Source organism: Mytilus edulis, chromosome 8, assembly GCF_963676685.1.
Source record: "Mytilus edulis chromosome 8, xbMytEdul2.2, whole genome shotgun sequence".
Taxonomy (NCBI): Eukaryota; Metazoa; Mollusca; class Bivalvia; order Mytilida; family Mytilidae; genus Mytilus; species Mytilus edulis.
In genome coordinates this window covers 68164183-68183484 of record NC_092351.1, presented here as the reverse complement: position 1 = coordinate 68183484, position 19302 = coordinate 68164183, and the positions used below count along the sequence as shown (strand labels likewise).

At 33.1% G+C, this 19302-nt stretch overlaps 1 protein-coding gene across 3 annotated transcripts in view; it reads left to right on the top strand.

The window, feature by feature from the left end:
* Window positions 1-9867, top strand: part of LOC139486842 (IgGFc-binding protein-like) — a 33045-nt gene extending 23178 nt beyond the window's left edge. For all 3 annotated transcript variants that reach the window (XM_071271892.1, XM_071271893.1, XM_071271891.1), the window contains 2 exons: window positions 3982-4041; window positions 9792-9867. In XM_071271892.1, coding sequence (XP_071127993.1) covers window positions 3982-4041; window positions 9792-9811 — 80 coding nt within the window. In that variant the 3' untranslated portion in view covers window positions 9812-9867. The remainder of the gene's footprint in view (window positions 1-3981; window positions 4042-9791) is intronic.
* The last annotated feature ends 9435 nt before the right edge of the window (window positions 9868-19302 follow it).

Sequence of the window (19302 nt, the reverse complement as noted above, 5' to 3'; positions counted from 1 at the left end):
TTTATTTTAAAATGTATATCAGAAGTTAAACAATTAAAGCAATCAACTTTAGAAGACTTGGAAAATAATTCTCAAGCCAAGATTTAAGAAATTGAAGGGGTGTATTTCGACAAATTATGTGCCAAGAAAAATACAATTCTATTCAAATTAATCAAGGTTGAAAATGTTTCGATTTACTTGCAGAATGTCAGATATATTTGTATTGGGGTTGAATTAAGCTATAGAAATTTTACAATAATAGATGATATGCACCATGAAAGTTAAACATCCTATGATCAAAGTTTTGCACATTATTTATGGAAACCGTATACATGTACTTCCGTCCAATTTTTCCTTCCTACATTACTTGCGACAGTAAGCACTGCATTTTTAGGTGAAATAACTTAAAAGGTAAACATTATTAAATCGATTTCCACAACTTGAAGTAATTTATGATAAAATGATATCACAAAAAGAACAGAACCAGAATCAACCAACAACATATAAAAAAAAACGAATAAAACTTGCAAAGATTAATCAAAGTCAAAAACCCTCTTTGACGCCGCATTTTTAGTGTAACGTCATGTTGTAGGAACATCGTGCACAACGTAATCACACTCGATGCACAGATTCTACATCTGTATTTATCAATTTGATTATCCAATGGGTGCAGAAAGGGATAAATTCACGAAGAATTAGAGAAAACAGATTATACTTATTTGATATAACAATTAATTAATTTGATATAACCAAAAAGAAAATTTGTTGTGTAAAATTACTTAAAGATGGATTGAGGATAATGCCCCTTCTCTATTTGAAACAAAGGATAAATCATATAAGTGAACTCTTTTGAGATATAGACCTCAATGTTTTGCATTGCTATATAATGATCTAAAATCCTTAAGTTACATTGTTATTAAGGTGCATAGATATACACGTGTAATGTGTTCAAAAGAAATTCAAAGTCCACAATCATTCAAAATCTCGCGCATGTTTCTTTATTTTAAATAATAAAATTCCAAATCAAAAATATATAAAATTCCAAATCAAAAATATATATTTTAACAAATTAATTTAAGACAAATGCAACGATGAATTGAAGGATGTTTAATAAATCCTTTCATGTTCCTATTGAAATAATAAAGTAACATGCCAGGTTTGTTTAAGAGGATGAAGCATTTTGTTATCCTTGCATGTTTCTAAGTTCTTAGAAACACCAATATCTAAATAGAACTGTTGGTTTCGTTTTGACTTGAAAATATGCAATATAAATTTATCAAATAGATCTCTTTCTCTCTTTGATATGTCCATTTTAAGACACAAGGTTCCACATACGAAATAGGGGAAATAGTCCCCAAAACCTTCTCAAATAAAGAGGGAAAGGGGTAAGGGTGGGTTTTAGAAACATTAAACCTGTAAAATGAGTTTTGAATATGCATTATATATCTGTCACTGGGCGTCATAATTTGTTATGTCAAATTAATAATTTGTTATATCAAATTAATAATTTGTTAAATCAAATTAATAATTTGTTAAATCAAATAAAATATTTTTTTCATATCCAATTGATAATCTGTTATATCCAATTGATAATTTGTGATATCAAATTGATAATACCTTTTAACATAAGTATCTTTTCTGAATAAAGAAAAAGGTTCAAAGGACATTTACAGAGTATATTACTTTTGCTGCAAAGGAGAACCATCTTAATAGGATTGGTATTAACTGAAGAAAAAAAAATACACACTTCATGTACAAAATATACTAGAAGCACTAAGCTTTGCTGGTTCCAATATAGAGTTATCCATTAGAAGTATAGGGACTAATTCACTACTTTACAAGATGAAAATAAATAGTAGCATATGTACAAATAAATAAATAGTAGCATAAATAGTAACAAATGTGTACATTTTGTAAAGAAGGACCAGAGACCATAGAACATTTATTTTTGGAACTGTCCGATGGTCGCCAGTCTCTCGCATGCACTAAATATTTGGATTTTTGAAATGACAAATATTGAACTGCCTTTGAATATTATGATTATTCTATTTGGTATCTACGAAAATGTTAAATTGAATTTTGTTAAAAATAAGACTATTCTACTTTCAAAATACTATAATTTACCGAACAAAATTACAAGAAGTTTTGCCAAATTTTAAACAATTTAAAGAAACATTTGTACTTAAAAGAAACATACATTTCATTTAAAAACCTCTCTGTAGAGGAATATATCAACAACTGGAGTCCCTGGGCCCCTATTATAGAATAAATAATCAATGTTAAATTTTGATTGAAACACACTAATAGATATTGCAAGAACAAATAAGATTCTAATGTTATAAGATAATTAATCAAAGATCCGAACTGCGTCATATTATAAACATGTCTCATGGGCGATCAACCAATTTTTGCTTTCTTCATAATTATGTCTCATGTGCAATCAAACCCTCTCTGTACCATAGTAGTATGTGTGAAATGTAAAACCGGCTCCTTTTGTTTTCAAAGATAAATATATAATCAACAAAGAATTTAGAATGATATGGCTACACAGTATTAAATGTTTTGCGCAGACAAGATAGTGCAAGATGAACGTACAAACCGCCGAACCATTATTTTTGGCAAGCCTGTGCTTCACTGGTAAGCAATGAAAGCTACAATCCTCTACGTTAAATGCAATCAGTGAAAAGAACCACCTAAACTTACCTATCAAATTGTTCCCCTTTTCTAACCTTTGTACAAGCTTTAGTTACCTCAAGTTTCCACAATATTCTATAGAAGCCCCAAATAAAAAAATGATAATAGTGCTTGGAAATACCAAAGTATCTATGACCCAAAAATGTTTTACTAATGCAGGCTTAACTGACAAATTCAAGGGAACATTTTTTCGACCTATTTTCGTACTATGAATTGGTGGTACCTTTTAAACAGATAGAATGATCTTATGATCTTAATTGCCATGATCATGTATGCTGACAATTTAGTATTGATATCATCCAGCGAGGCAGAATAAATAATCGTGCAAGCAAATAATCTAGCATAACCAAGACTTAAATAAGTTTTTTTAGCCCAACGGGTCTGAAGGGTCTCGTTGTAGCTTATGCAATCACTTGGCGTCCGTCGTCTGTCATCGTAAACTATTTTTAAAAATCCCCTCTGAAACTACTGGGCCAAATATCTTCAAACTTTAATTGAATGTATTTTACCAAAATCATCGATTGATCCCAGTTATGGCCTTTTAAATACAATTTAACATATAAGCTTACATTTAAACATCTTCTCCTCTGAAACAACTAGCACTTATACTGAATCTTCCTTAAGGTAACTGATATCTGAAATTTTGATCTATCGCTAATGTTGCTAAAAAGAACATTAATATATAGAATTAAATATATGAAAACTACTTATTATAACAGAATGTGTCTAAACTTATGTACAAAATAAATGATCGAAAAATAAATATGTAGCACATCTTAAAACGACAACCATTACATTTCCTGACTTGGGACATGCACATACATACATAATGTGGCGGGGTTAAACATGTAAGGGGGATCCGAATGCTTCTACTTACATTTGAAAGTGGTGTAATAGTACAAAAGAATGAACTATAAAAATTAGTTGAAAAAAGACAGCAAATGGATACAACTACATAAATAAATACACAAATACATGTTAAAAAAACCCATATCTAGTGGACGTAGCCGGTTACTTGCTCACCACAACAACAAATAGACACTAATTACTCTGAGAGTACTCGCAGTTACTGACAACTAGCACAACAACAAAAATCAAATGTGTGCTCTCCATTCAATCTTTTGTATTGTCCGAGTATCAAAAACTTGAATATTGTATTAAAATACACAATATAGAAAGTTGAATTTTAAAAAGTAAAAACCTTTAATTTTCTCTTTTCATCATGATTTGTGAATAGTACAAAGTAACACAATCTCGTATTTAATATAACTTTAACTTGATTGCCAAAAATAATTATATCTTTTTCAGACAACGATGGTGATGGCCGGATTGATGAAGACTGCACATGTTGCGGAGAATTACTGAAAAGTATGTATAAAAAAACTTTTTTTTTTCAAAGTTTGATTTTGAATTATACATCCAATATTTTCAACAATGCCAGTAAACATCATCAATGCCGACTTTGATCACGCTTTTGCAGCTATAGGTCGGGTTCAGCTCTTTGAGAAATTCAGAAATATGGGTATAGGGTTAGATATGTTAAATAATTTAAAATTTAATCCTAAATTGACAATAGCAAAGTTAATAATGATAACTGAGGCGAATATTAGTTCACTGATACCCTTTTCTTGTAAGTCTTTTATTCCGGATTTAAATTTTTGCCCGAACCACTTTAATAGGTGGTATCAGAATCAGTCCCAAAAAGTGAATGCTGTGCTTCTAGTATTTAAAGAAGAATTATTTTTTTGAAAAAAAATGTGTCGTTTAATTTTAAAAAAAAACTAGTCTTATTAGAATCGAAATAATTCATAGGGGCTTGAATATATCGTGATTTTACCACGGGTTGGCCCTTTAAGCAAAGTATTTTACCCCTTAGCGATATATTCAAGCCCCCATGAATTATTTCTTAATTATACCCCATTCACACTATGCCTTTTTGAAACCGGGTCCGACCCGAATTAGTTAATCCGGGTTAAATTTAGGCAGTGTGAACGCCTCAGTCTTATCCCTGGGCGAACCCGGATTAAAATTACCTCTCATTTGAGGTGGAGTTATGTGGGGCGAACCCGGATTAACTACCTCACTTCTAAGTGTGAACGCAAAGTAAAGTTAATGTGAGGTTGTTCAATGACGTCATATTTTGACAGACGTCTAGCTACCGTATATTTTGGGTCATGAATTATATTATCATATAAATATAACGACAAAAAGAGGGATATAAGTGTATTAATCTATGTTGAAAACCTGGACATTGACAAACGATGAAACCTATATCACTTTTTGGTCGAAAAAAGGTGCAATTTGGATAAAGTGACGTTATTTGAAAGAAAAAAAAAGAAAAGCGGTTGATGGTGATTGAACTCAATGTTGGTGAAATATTTCAAACTTTAAAATAATGCATCTGTGATGGAAAAAAATATGTACAGTGGACATACGGATGCGGGTTACAATTTTGGCGCCCTACGTTTTTATTTTTGTTGAGATGGAAAATCAAACCAAACCGGGTAATTTTTTATCAAGTGTGAACTGGGGTAAATATTTCGGGTTAGTTAACCCGGGTTCACACCCGGTGCATATTTTATAGTGTGAACACGTTATTACTTTAAATTAAAGAATTCAAATATCGAAAAATATTCAACTCGTGACCGAACAAAACTGATAATTAACTAATGCGAGATACTTTGTACTTGTTTTTATGCATCTTGCCGATCTGATGAGTCAAAAGACTTTAATTGATTTTTAGTTTGTTTTATGTTGTGCTGTCACGCCATTGCCCTAGGTTTATAGACGAAGAGTTGAGCGCCAACGAATATGCTGACCCTGCTACATTCTTTATGGGACTGTACTCAGTCAAGATCTTGTTTGGTAGCTGTCTCTTATATCTATTTTCGTTTATTGTTTTGTCATAAAACAGTCCGATTGTTTTTGTTCTAAATTGTTTAAATAAAGTCTTTGAAAATAGTGGAATGAATTACTTCTGGAGTGTCAAAAACTCGTTGTCAGCAGCACTTGATAAATTGCATACGTTGCATTTTTAAAGTCAGAATGTGAATACATATGTTCAAAACTCTTTTAGGTCATTTTTTAGTAGCAACAAACAAAAGAACTATGTCATTGGGCATGCTTTGATACTATATCTGCCCTTGTATTTTTACTAGATACCACTTTCCTTACCAGTCCAGACTTTGCAATTAAAATAAAACATCTAGATGACGGAGATACTTCCAACCGGAACTACGTCACCTACATGCTTTACTTTACCCCAGTTTTTTTTTTCTATTTTTCAGTAACATTATTACTACTATAGAAAATTACGTGGGGAGGTTGGGTGGGTAATTATCAGGTGGTAAGTAGAAAACTTCATTCATAAAATCTGAATTTGAAAACAAATTTAGAATTTCATTTCATTTATTTTCTGCTTACCACCTGAGAAATATACATACGGATAGATTACAAAGCCATACCTCTCTGATGGTAGGGTAATTTCCTATGGCTCTGCGTCTCTTCATCTGGGGTATAATCTCTACTTCATACCACTTGTTCATTTTAAAAACATTCTTCTGTACACTATACAATATTTACAATGTCTTTATTTTTTCCTTCTTTTCTTTAGTCTTTTTATCTTTTTTATCTTTTTTTTTTCGAACTGCACATTGCAGTAAAAATATATCAGTTTTTTTTATGATTTTAAAAACAATCTCTTATATACACATCAGGATAAACCTTAACATCTACATTTCTCAAATAAAAGTTGATGAAAGTAGTATCTGTACCCAGTCAGCTGACTCTAAAATACTCTTCATACTAGCCCCATTGAATAAGGCCCATGCAGGTCCAATTGCTCTCGTACTGTGAGCTTTTACTTTGAAATCTGTATTTTCATATGCCATTGTATTCACTAACCACCTAGAAATTGTTTGCGATGTAACCGGTTTGAATGGTTTACCCGTTGACAAGAAAAGTTTTCCTTAGTCTTTCTTCGTTTCTTCTGCACGTTTTAAATAATTCGCAATGGCTCTTTTAGGATCCAGTTTTTTATTGTGTTCAAAGTAAGGCACAGCAATTTTAGTTCCACAATGATTTGGTCTATCTTGTTTTGATAAACCTGGTCTCAAGAAAACAAGTCCTTTCTTCTGAACATTCACAAACCCCTCTCCTATCCTCAATGCTTGTAAGTCTGAGCACCTCCTGTACGTTGTGATTGCTGTAAGAAAAACCACTTTATAAGTTAAGCATTTAATATCAGCTTTCAATAAAGGTTCAGAAGGAGACTTTTTTTAACATGTCCAACACTTTTTGTAAATCCCATTCTGGGACTAAATTTACTTTAGGAGGTCTAGAATTGAAAACCCCTCTAAGTAGTCTAATAATATAGGGATGTTGCCCAATTGGAACATTATCTATTGGAGATAGCAATGAAGATAACATTGACCTATAACATGCTATAGTACGGTATTGTAAACCTGAAGTGTACAAATGAGATAAAAAAAAATCTGCACATTCTGCTAAAGTAGCTGCATAGGGACCTTTTTCCCGTTCACTACACCAACTATGAAATCTTTTGAATTTACAAGCATAGTCTTGCTGTGTGCCAGATCTCCATGATGCTCTGAGAAGCTTTCTAGTTTCTCTTGAAAATTCCTTATTTCTGATTTTTTTGTGGAGAGCAGCCAAGCTGTTAGCGTGAACACCTCGGGATTTGGATGGTAAATGTTTGTTTTTGGTTGAGACAGTAGATTTTGCCTTATTGTTAGTTTTATTGGACTTGCTACTGATTGTTGAAGAAACTCTGTGTACCAATGTCTTCTTGGCCACATTGGAGCTATCAGAATTAGTTGACAATTGAATTGACTCATGTGTTTCAGTACTTTTGGAATTAGACATATTGGTGGAAATGCATATGCCCACATTTTTTCCCATGATATCGACAGAGCATCTACTGCTAGAGCACTGGGGTGAGGTATCCAAGCACAAAACACTGGTATCTTGTGATTGTGTACTGAGTCAAACAAATCTATTGTTGGTTCTCCCCACATTTCAAACACTGATTGAACTATCTGATTGTTCAGTGTCCACTCTGTGGGTTGTATTTTGTTTCGAGACAGATGATCTGCAAGAAGGTTTAATTTCCCCGCTATGTGAGCTGCTCTGAATGTCAGATTGTTCTGCATAGCCATTTTCATTAGACACCATGTCTTGTAACAAAGGTGTGTGGACTTGGTGCCCCCCCCCCCCCCCCCCCTGTTTGTTTACATATTGTACGACTGTTGTGTTGTCGCATTTGAGTAGCACATTTTGATTTTGTAATTGTGGTAGGAAATGTTGTACTGTTCGAATTACAGCTTCCAATTCCAAGAGATTTATGTGTTGTTTCTGTTCTTGAACAGACCAAAAACCTTGAAAAATCTGATTGTTCATGTGACCCCCAAACCCTGTCTTTGAAGCATCTGTCGTTATTGTGAGGGTCTATAGGGTCTTTGCATCGGAATTAAACACATTTATTATAAAACCAGTTGTTAGCATGACACGGGTTATGTTCTTCTCATATATTTTATGATGAAGGTATAATCTTTCAATCAGTATAATTGAGGTCTGGAGCTGGCATGTCAGTAACTGTTAGTAGTCCTTTGTTATTTATGTATTATTGACATTTTGTTTATTTTCTTTTGTTACCTCTTCTGACATTGGACGATTGTTTTTTCTACATTGGCATAGGAATACTAGGTATAGGAGGATGGTTGAGATTTTAAAAAACATGTTTAACCCCGTCGCATTTTTGCGCCTGTCCCTAATCAGGAAGGAGGCTCTGGCTCTGTCTTGTAAGATTTTTTATTTTATGTTTCTTGTGTATAATTCGGAGTTTAGTATGACGTCCAATTAGCACTAAACTAGTATACATATTTGTTTATGGGGCAGCTGAAGGAGGCTACCGGGGGCGGGAGTTTCTCGCTGCATTAAAGACCAATTGGTGGTCTTCGGCTGTTGTCTGCTCGATAGTCTGGTTGTTGTCTCTTTGACACATTCCCCATTTTCATTCTCAATTTTATTACAATGATTTTTAATCTTTTCTAAATTTTGATATTTTCTAAATTGGTTTTGATCAACCCTCAATTATTTGATTGGATACATTGAATAAATCCCAGTCTTTCGACTTTATGAGATTATTGTTTTGTTATAAGTGACAGTGTATTCAGAATGTTTATTAATTGAATTGACATTTACAATTTCAAAATTCTTTTAAAATATGTTTATTCGGTCAAGGAAGACTAAATGGGCTAAGTGGCAGATTATGCTAAAAAATTTGCTTACAACCTTGGTTCGTTGAACTTCAACTGAGAATTTCTGTTTTAATGACATAAAAGAAACATATGGTCACCGACTTCGTTTTTTGTCTTATAATCAATTATAGTCAAGCGTCATAAATTACGGCATGCAACGCGATGACTTAACTATCATATCGACGTTTTGTGTGATTTATCACAATTAACATAAAACCTTGAATGATTTATACCCGTAAAAACGAAGAAGGTGACCCTTTCTGTATTTTGCATCATTAAAACAAAAATTTATGTCTCAACAACAAATAGTATTTTTTTAATTTTAAATTTTATTGAGTAGAATAAGAGATTTGCTGATTTTAAGACTTTTATTGAGTAGAATAAGAGATTTGCTGATTTTAAGACTTTTATTGAGTAGAATAAGAGATTTGCTGATTTTAAGACTTTTATTGAGTAGAATAGGAGATTTACTGATTTTAAGACTTTTATTGAGTAGAATAGGAGATTTACTGATTTTAAGACTTTTATTGAGTAGAATAAGAGATTTGTTGATTTTAAGACAAGTTTTAGATGTTTTTTTCAACGATTTTATGTGCATTCTTTATACGAAAGTTCACCCATTTAAAAAAAAAATCAAATCTAATATTTCAAATGACAAATGAGAAAAATGCATAATTTTTTCGATTTTCAATTGTAGTTCATCGAGCCAGAGTTATATGCAAAATGTTGTTGAAATCTGCGACATACTGTAACTTGACTTAATAAACCGATTCCGTTCGACAGACACACGCTTGAGTCAGCCGATGCATGTTTATTTAAAAGTTTTATTTATACTTTCAGATCCTGCAATTGGTAGATAATTCCAACAGAAAGATGTTGCGGAAAAAACCCGCAATAAAGTTGCTTTATCAAATTAGTCAGCTGTTATATATTTATATATATATATGTTTTATATATGTGTAATTCAGTTTGATATGTTTTACGGAATTGTACAAGTGTTGTCCGGAAACGCCTTTTTATTTACACTCTCTCTTTTATTATGTTTTAAATGTCGTCAACGTAAGACGTGTTTTTATTGCTTGAGCTAGTCCCAACCCAAATCTTACAATTAAGACGAGGCGACATCGTTACATGGTGGAGTGACCCTAAAAAGAATATCTGGAGACTTTTCACTAAATTTTTGAGAACATTTATGCAGTTTTCAAGACATAATTTTAATTTTGAAAATGTGCCTTCCGTGCATTTTACATGTAGACCCCGTACACGAGGACGACACACGAGGTTGCGGGGAGGACAATTATGCAAGTCGGATAAAAGTTAAAAGATTCCTAGCTAGCACTGAAGTTCACTGAACATTATAAATGGATAAATAGATGGTGAACAAGCCGAATCCGCTATGTATCTTAAGGAAAATCAGTTTGGACCCAAGGCAAAGACCAAATAGAATTCTCAACATCCAATGGCAGATCCAGAGGGGGCGTAGAGGGCGTACGCCCCCCCCCCCCCCCTTTGATTGGACTTTTTTTTTGGTAAACTGATTAATCAGACAAGACTTCGAGAACTTTGCCATTTCCCGTGTATTTATTTTTCATGCGACAATTCTTTTTTTATAATATGTTTTGCTGTTATTTACTGATTATGTCAAACTCATGTGATTCGCCGCTACGGTGGAGTTGGGGCCAATTCGCCTTAAAAACGTCGCTCAGTCATTTTGAAATTCAAATTACAGTAACACATGGATAGACTGAGGATGACAATCATGACATCTTCAAAGCGAAACAGGATTGAGCAAGAACGTATTGACTTCTATTTCACAATTCCACGAGACAGAAAGTTATACTCTATTACACTTTCATGATAAAAAGTTCCACAGCAATATTGTTTACCTACGAATACATGCATACATGTAACCCCAAACGCCCCAGCCTATTTTAACTAGAAATAACATAGCTGAATGATGATCCCCAATCAGTATAAGCTCTAGATATATTTAAAGTCTAAGGAACGAACCATTTGTTTGAGAAGGCAGTGCGAGATATATATTTGAAAGAAAAAATCTGACTCTGCCTTTTAAAAACAAAAATTCTGGCCGTATCTGGATTGAAAACAATAATCTTGTCCACCTTTTTTGCTATTAGAAACGAAAATTTTCAACAGAATTATTTAGCATTAAAAATGATGAATAAAAAAACGAGCTTATTTTTTGGGGGCGGGGGTTTGCATGCGTGACTGGAATGTCTGTTTCGCCGAAGTTGCGAACTGTTATATTTAATACTTTTTTCAAGACCAAACTGCAACCGGCTGCTGGATGTGGCCTTTATGTCTCTTTTTGTCGACCTTCATTCATAAACTCTTTGTCGTTTTAGACTCATTTGTAGCCTTTGGTTATTTTGGAACCCATCACTTCCCTTAATTTTGTTGGGTGAAACATATCAACCAAACATTTGGATAAAAAGTACTTGTTTGACTTTCTTAAACCGTGTCGGTCGTATTGTAAATTTTATTGAATAGCCCGGCGTATATCTGGTTTATAAAAAGAAATCTGTGAGGTTATTCTAACTTAACATACAACAAACGAGAATTTTCCATGTCTATTTTTTACTGACAAGTCCCACATGTAATATAGCAGTACATAGCTTTGGATCCATACTATTATTTTATGATAGACAATTAATAGGGAGGATACAGCATCAAAAATCTCCAACCCTTACACTTTACAGCAACTATAAAATATACATGCTCAAATTAGGAACCGTTTAAAATGTGCATTTTACACTTATTTTATGTTTTTTAGCCCCCCCCAATTTTTTTAGCCTCACTCCGCTCGGCGATCTTTAAAAATTTCGTCCCCCCTTTCTAAAATCCTGGGTCCGCCCCTGCCTTATTATGGGTAAAGGATAACTATTGTTGGTATATTAGTTCCTTGACTTGTCAACATGTCCATTAGATAGGATTCATATGACCTCAAGCGCGTTTCGTGGATCAGTGATCAAGATTAAAGTTACATGGTCAAGTCCGTTTCTCGGATACTATAAGCAATAGGTCAATTATATTCGGTGTATGGAATGAAGTTAAGGTGTACATATTTGTCTGCTATGGTACATCTGACTGTCTTAATAGAAAATAGACGTTAAGATTATTACAGACTTTCAACCGAAATTCAATCAAGGAACCGAGGCAACACCTTTCGACGTGTGCACTATTGTCTGTTTTGTGTACTCTTCAGTTGCTTCCATACCCTTGCTTAAAGCTAGTGATTGTACAAGCATAACTTAAAGCTAGTGATTGTACAAGCATAACTTAAAGCTAGTGATTGTACAAGCATAACTTAAAGCTAGTGATTCTACAAGCATTACTTAAAGCTAGTGATTCTACAAGCATAACGTAAAGCTAGTGATTGTACAAGCATAACTTAAAGCTAGTGATTGTACAAGCATAACTTAAAGCTAGTGATTGTACAAGCATAACTTAAAGCTAGTGATTGTACAAGCATAACTTAAAGCTAGTGATTCTACAAGCATTACGTAAAGCTAGTGATTGTACAACCATAACTTAAAGCTAGTGATTGTACAAGCATAACTTAAAGCTAGTGATTCTACAAGCATTACGTAAAGCTAGTGATTGTACACGTATAACGTTAAGCTAGTGAATGTACAAGTATAAATTAAAGCTAGTGATTGTACACGTATAACTTAAAGCTAGTGATTGTACAAGTATAACTTAAAGCTAGTGATTGTCCTTCTTTTTGTATACAATAGTCTATCGACATTCGATGATTACATGATACTGTTGGCATACTGCTGGACTAGGCTATATACAAAATTTTTACCCTTATTTACACAAAATGTATGTTTCTTTCTTATGTTCAATGTAAACATGTATATTTTAAATTGCGCTATAGTCCGTAACTTTCTATCCAGGCGTATAAACGAAGGGGCGACAAGTGCGTAAAATTTTTTAAATAAATATTTCTGGTTAGTTCCAATCTGTCCTTCACTATTGACAACGAGTATATACTCACATTTTCCAAAATTTACCCTTGGAAAAAATATGTAAATAGATTTTTATTTTATCAATTTTTTTTTTTTTTTTTTTTGGGGGGGGGGGGGTTATTGTTAAGGTTTTTATTAATTTTATATCTTTATTGCAAAATTACACCCATATGGGTCAAGCAATACAAACAAACATTTATACATTTTAAACACAATGCAATACAATAAAATACAATATAATATAATAGAACATATTTTAAGAGTTCAAATTATAAATTGATGTATAAAACACAATCATGAGCTTGTCTGACATGGGTCTGACCCCCTCAGTTCTAAAGACTGCTTAATGAAGACTCCAATATGACAAACAAGTTCAGGGATGGGGTTTAGAATGTGTTTTTGTTTATTAAATGTATCAAGATGTTGAAATAATGGTACATATTCTTTTAAATAAGCAAAAAGATTATACCTAGATCGGTTATTGGTTCTATCGAAAATCATAACGGAGATCTATTTAGCTATTTTTTTTTATCAGATAACAATTTTGCTATGCTAAATGGTCGTTTAGGCGTTAACGATTATACATATATATCACCAGCCGGAAAGTCTGTTGTGGATTATATTTGTGTGCCGTATGAGCAATTAAACCGTATTTCAGATTTTAAAGTATTACGTATGTCAGATGTAATTGATTCTGTGAATTATCACCCGGAAAGTATCCCAGATCATTCCATCCTACTATGTGATCTTAAATGTGTTATGAAACAAAATAGTGAAAACTACGATTGTAAAGTCAGTAAAAGGATCAGCCGCAATACCAAAAACGTTCCAAATGATTTTCTTACAGACGAAAGTGTGCAACAAATGGTTCGAGACACAATTACGAAAATAGAAAATTTTATTCACGTCGACCAGGATATCTAAAGTGCTTACAATGAATTTCAAGAGCTTGTCCAACGTGAAATGAGCAATAGATTACCAGTGGTGAAACAAATACAAAACAAAAGGACGAAATCCTTTTATAAACCGTATTGGAACGAAACACTACAGAATCAGTGTAATATTGCTTGCGAATATGAAAAACAATGGCTGAAATTTCATGGATCTCCACAACGTAAAAATCTCATGAAAGATAGATACTGCTGCGAAACACGACTGGTAATCTACACACGCAGAACAATTGGTTCTGCAATGAAAACCGTGAGAGGATTTTCCGGTTGTGCTTGAGTGGAGTAATTGTCACCGCTTCAAAAGGTATATGCATTTCTAAATTGCAGTTTTCTCATTCAACTGATCAAAATATTGAAAATCAGAGAATGCTATGATGTGGTAAATACTTTAACGAAGAGATACATGCATCATTTACTGTTGTACATGGAGTTAAACTCCTACAAAATCAGTTGCCCCACGAGAAATTGCCTTTAAAAGTGACATTTAAATTTGGAAATGGTTCTATTAACATACTTACAAGTTCAAATTTAGTTTTTGTTCGGTCAATGAGTATGAATTTTGTTTTTGGCGGCGTGTTCGCTGTCCAGTGTTGATAGACGTCTTAATAAATCTAAAAACTACAAAATTTCATCATTTCATGCGTGAGGGGATCAGTTCTGATTGAGGACATCGTGAATGCGTGAGGGGACGTGCAAGCATATCTTTATATCCAAGCTATAGGTCGTTCAAAGTTGCCTAAATTTGGTTAGATTGTACATGAAAAACACAATTTCGTGCATAAAAAACTATGACATAGAATTTTAAAATAAATTGTGGGAAGAACAAATGGTGTCCAAATCTGCAAATTTGGAGATAGATTTGCAATTCATTGGTAAGACTTGTTTATTTATATAAAGAAAATATTTAAACAAATATCAAATTTTTGTTTTTTAGAATCAATTTTTGTCAAATAAGACATTTAAGGGGAGATAACTCTTTTCGTATAAAAAAAACTGGGCTGATTGGGAAAATTTTAATTTTCACTTGTAGCAAGAAAACAAAAACGTTGACAGCATTTTTTCTTTTTCTTTAAACATATTATAAAACCTATATCTTTCCACAATTTATTTCAAAATTCTATCTCATAGTTTTTTTAGGCACACAAATGTGTTTTTTCGTGAAAAATCTACTTTGACCAAATAAGTAGGTCCAGTTAGACCTCTTTTTGGCCCCCAAAATAAAGCAGTTTTTCAAAATTGTTAATATGTAAACTTTTAGCTATTTATTGGAAAGTAGAATACCTCTACAACATAAATATCGGCTGTTTCTGACAATACAATGCACAAATATCGGGTTCTAGCATCATTCAGTCATGCTAAATTACTGAAATCTTCACAATTTTAGCATTTGAGGTAACTTTTAGACGGTTTCCGTCTTAAACGGATGTGGCCGCATTTTTGCTCGTTCTTAATATATAAATGTAACTTGTATTTAATCATAATACATAACATATATAAAGGTTGAGAATGAACACGGATGCGGCCACTTTCATTTTTGACAACAAACATATAAAAAATGATATATTATGTATATTTGATAGATTTTTCATATTTAAGCTTGAATTTGAACATATTTAATGATAAAATCAGTTCGAATCTTTCACAGAAAATAATTGAATCGACTGAAGTAAACACATAAGTGTTCAAAAGTGTCCGAAATCTTACATCAGATGAACTTGACATTTGAGGCCAAAATCGGCCCTTACCGGACCTACTCCTTAGGGCAACTTTCAACAACTCATAGCTTGGATATAAAGATATGATTTCATGTCCCCTCACGCATTCACGATGTCCTCAATCAGAACCGATCCCCTCACGCATGAAATAATAACTAGAGGCTCTAAAGAGCCTGTGTCGCTCACCTTGGTATATGTGATATTAAACAAAGGACGCAGATAGATTCATGAAAAATTGTGTTTTGGTGATGGTGTGAAGTGTTTGTACATCTTACTTTACTGAACATTCTTGCTGCTTACAATTATATTTATCTATAATGAACTTGGCCAAGTAGTGATCAGTAGTTTCAGTGGAAAATGTTAGTAAAAATTTACAAATTTTATGAAAATTTAAAAAAATTGACTATAAAGGACAATAACTCCTTAGGGGGTCAATTGACCATTTCAGTCACGTTGACTTATTTGTAAATCTTACTTTTCTGAACATTATTGCTTTTTACAGATTATCTCTATCTATAATAGTATTCAAGATAATAACAAAAAACAGCAAAATTTCCTTAAAATTACCAATTCAGGGGCAGCAACCTAACAACCAGTTGTCCAATTCATCTGAAAATTTTAGAGAAGATAGATCTGGACTTGATAAACAATTTCTTCCACTGTCAGATTTGCTCTAAATGCTTTGGTTTTTAAGTTATAAGCCCAAAACTGTATTTTACCCCTATGTTCTATTTTTAGCCATGGCGGCCATCTTGGTTGGTTGGCTGGGTCACTGGACACAATTTTTAAACTAGATACCCCAATGATGATTGTGGCCAAGTTTGCTTTTATTTGGCCCAGTAGTTTCAGAGGAGAAGATTTTTGTAAAATATAACTAAGATTTACGAAAAAAAATGGTTAAAAATTGACTATAAAGGACAATAACTCCTAACTGACCATTTTGGACCTGTTGACTTATTTGTAAATCTTACTTTGCTAAACATTTTTTCTATTTACAGTTTATCTCTATCTATAATAATATTCAAGAAAATAACCAAAAATAGCAAAAATTTCCTTAAAATAACCAATTCAGGGGCAGCAACCTAACAAAGGGTTGTCCGATTCATCTGAAAATGACAGTTAGATCTTGACCTAATAAACAACTTTTATCCCTGTCAGATTTGCTCTAATTGCTTTGGTTTTTGAGTTATAAGCCAAAAACTGCATTTTACCCCTATGTTCTATTTTTAGCCATGGCGGCCATCTTGGTTGGTTGTGCGGGTCACCGGACACAATTTTTAAACTAGATACCCTAATTATAATTTTGGCCATATTTGGTTAAATTTGGCCCAGTAGTTTCAGAGGAGAAGATTTTTGTAAAAGATAACTAAGATTTACGAAAAATGGTTAAAAATTGACTATAAAGGGCAATAACTCCTAAAGGGGTCAACTGACCATTTTGGACCAGTTGACTTATTTGTAAATCTTACTTTGTTTAACATTTTTTCTATTTACAGTTTATCTCTATCTATAATAATATTCAAGATAATAACCAAAAACAGCAAAAATTTTCTTAAAATTACCAATTATGGGGCAGCAACCTAACAACAGGTTGTCCGATTCATCTGAAAATTTCAGGGCAGTTAGATCTTGACCTGATAAACAATTTTATCCATGTCAGATTTGCTCTAAATGCTTTGGTTTTTGAGTTATAAGCCAAAAACTGCATTTTACCCCCATGTTCTATTTTTAGCCATGGCGGCCATCTTGGTTGGTTGGCGGGGTCACCAAACACAATTTTTAAACTAGATACCCCAATGATGATTGTAACCAAGTTTGGTTGAAATTAGCCCAGTAGTTTCAGAGGAGAAGATTTTGGTAAAAGTTAACGACGGACGACGACGACGACGGACGACGGACGCCGGACGCCAAGTGATGAGAAAAGCTCACTTGGCCCTTCGGACCAGGTGAGCTAAAAACTTGTAGTTTTTAGATTTGTTAAGACGTCTATCAACACCGGACAGCGTACACGCCGCCCAAAACGACATTCATACTCATTGACCGAACAAAAACTAAATTTGAACTTGTAGATCAGTTAATAGAACTATTTCAAAATTTAAATGCCACTTTTTAAGGCAATTTCTCGTGGGGCAACTGATTTTGTAGGAGTTTAACTCCATGTACAACAGTAAATGATACATGTATCTCTTCGTTAAAGTATTTACCACAGCATTGCATTCTCCGATTTTCAATATTTTGATCAGTTGAATTAGAAAATTGCGATTTAGAAATGCACATACTGTTTGAAGCGGTGACAATTACTCCACTCGAGCACAACCGGAAAATCCTCTCGGTTTTCACTGCATAACCACTTGTTCTGCGTGTGTAGATTACCAGCCGTGACGAAAGGAAAACTTTCGATAAACTTAACCGGAAATTTAAAAGAAAATTCAACATCCAGAAAGAAAGAGATTTACAAGAGCAGCTGAATTCGAATTACAAGCGTGGTTTCTGGAGAAATATAGGAAAACTGGGTATTGCAAACGAAAGAACGGAAAATATACCATGGGAAATCGTGAACCCGAATGGTACGGTAAATACAGACAGGGATGACGTTCTCAATACTTGAAAGTCCGATTTTGAAACATTGTACGCAAGAAATGATAACATTGACGATCTCGATAATTTAGTCAATGAGGGAAACATAGCTGGATTTACCTGATCTTAATAATAACATAACTCGTGATGAAATAGTCAAAGCCGTTGAACATACGAAATTACGCAAAGCAGCTGGATATGATGAAATTCCATCAGAGGTGCTAAAGACTGAAAGTGCGATCGACTTACTGCATGTTATATGCAACGGTTGTTTTGAACTGGATGAAGTGCCTGAACAGTGGACATCTGGAGTTGTAAATCCTATATTAAAACCGGGAACAAAAGATAAACGCCTCCCAACAAACTACAGGGGAATCACGATTGTAACAATTAATTTGATCCCCCCTGTAAAATGATCCGGGAGATAAAATGTCTTTGAATATTTTATCCTCTAGGATAGAAAATTGCCACAAATTATATCCCCAACACTAAAAAAATATCCACAATGATGGATATAATTTTAGTGTTGTGGGATATAAAATGTTGCAATTTTCTATCCTAGAGGATAAAATATTCAGACATTTTATCTCCCGGATCATTTTACGAAAAAATTAAAAAGTCCTTAGTAGGAAATTTTGGGAATATCTGTATACTACATGTATTAAAACCTGTGGATATTATTTATGGGATAGTTCTATTTTATCTACATCTTCTGATCAATGATCGATATTTGATTATTTTTGGGTTTAAAATCTCTTTTATTTAATTCAAAACATATTTCAAAACAAACACTGTTAATTATTGATGATTATACAAATATAAATATAAAAGGTGTCTTCCTTCTATTCCCACTTTTTAAAATTATTATTCCTTCTATTCCCACTTGCAAATAACAATAAATGTTTTGATAAATAATTTGTTTTTATAACAATCAGGGTTAATTAGAATTTCACCTAAGATTTACCTGTATTTTTTTTTAAAGCATAACATATTTGGTACACTGTTTAGGTATAATACCTTGTTTATTTTTTGATAAAATGATTGGAGTCAGATTTATTTTAAAATTTTTGAATTTGTAACTTTAAAAAATTGTCTGCTTTACTAATAAATCGTGATA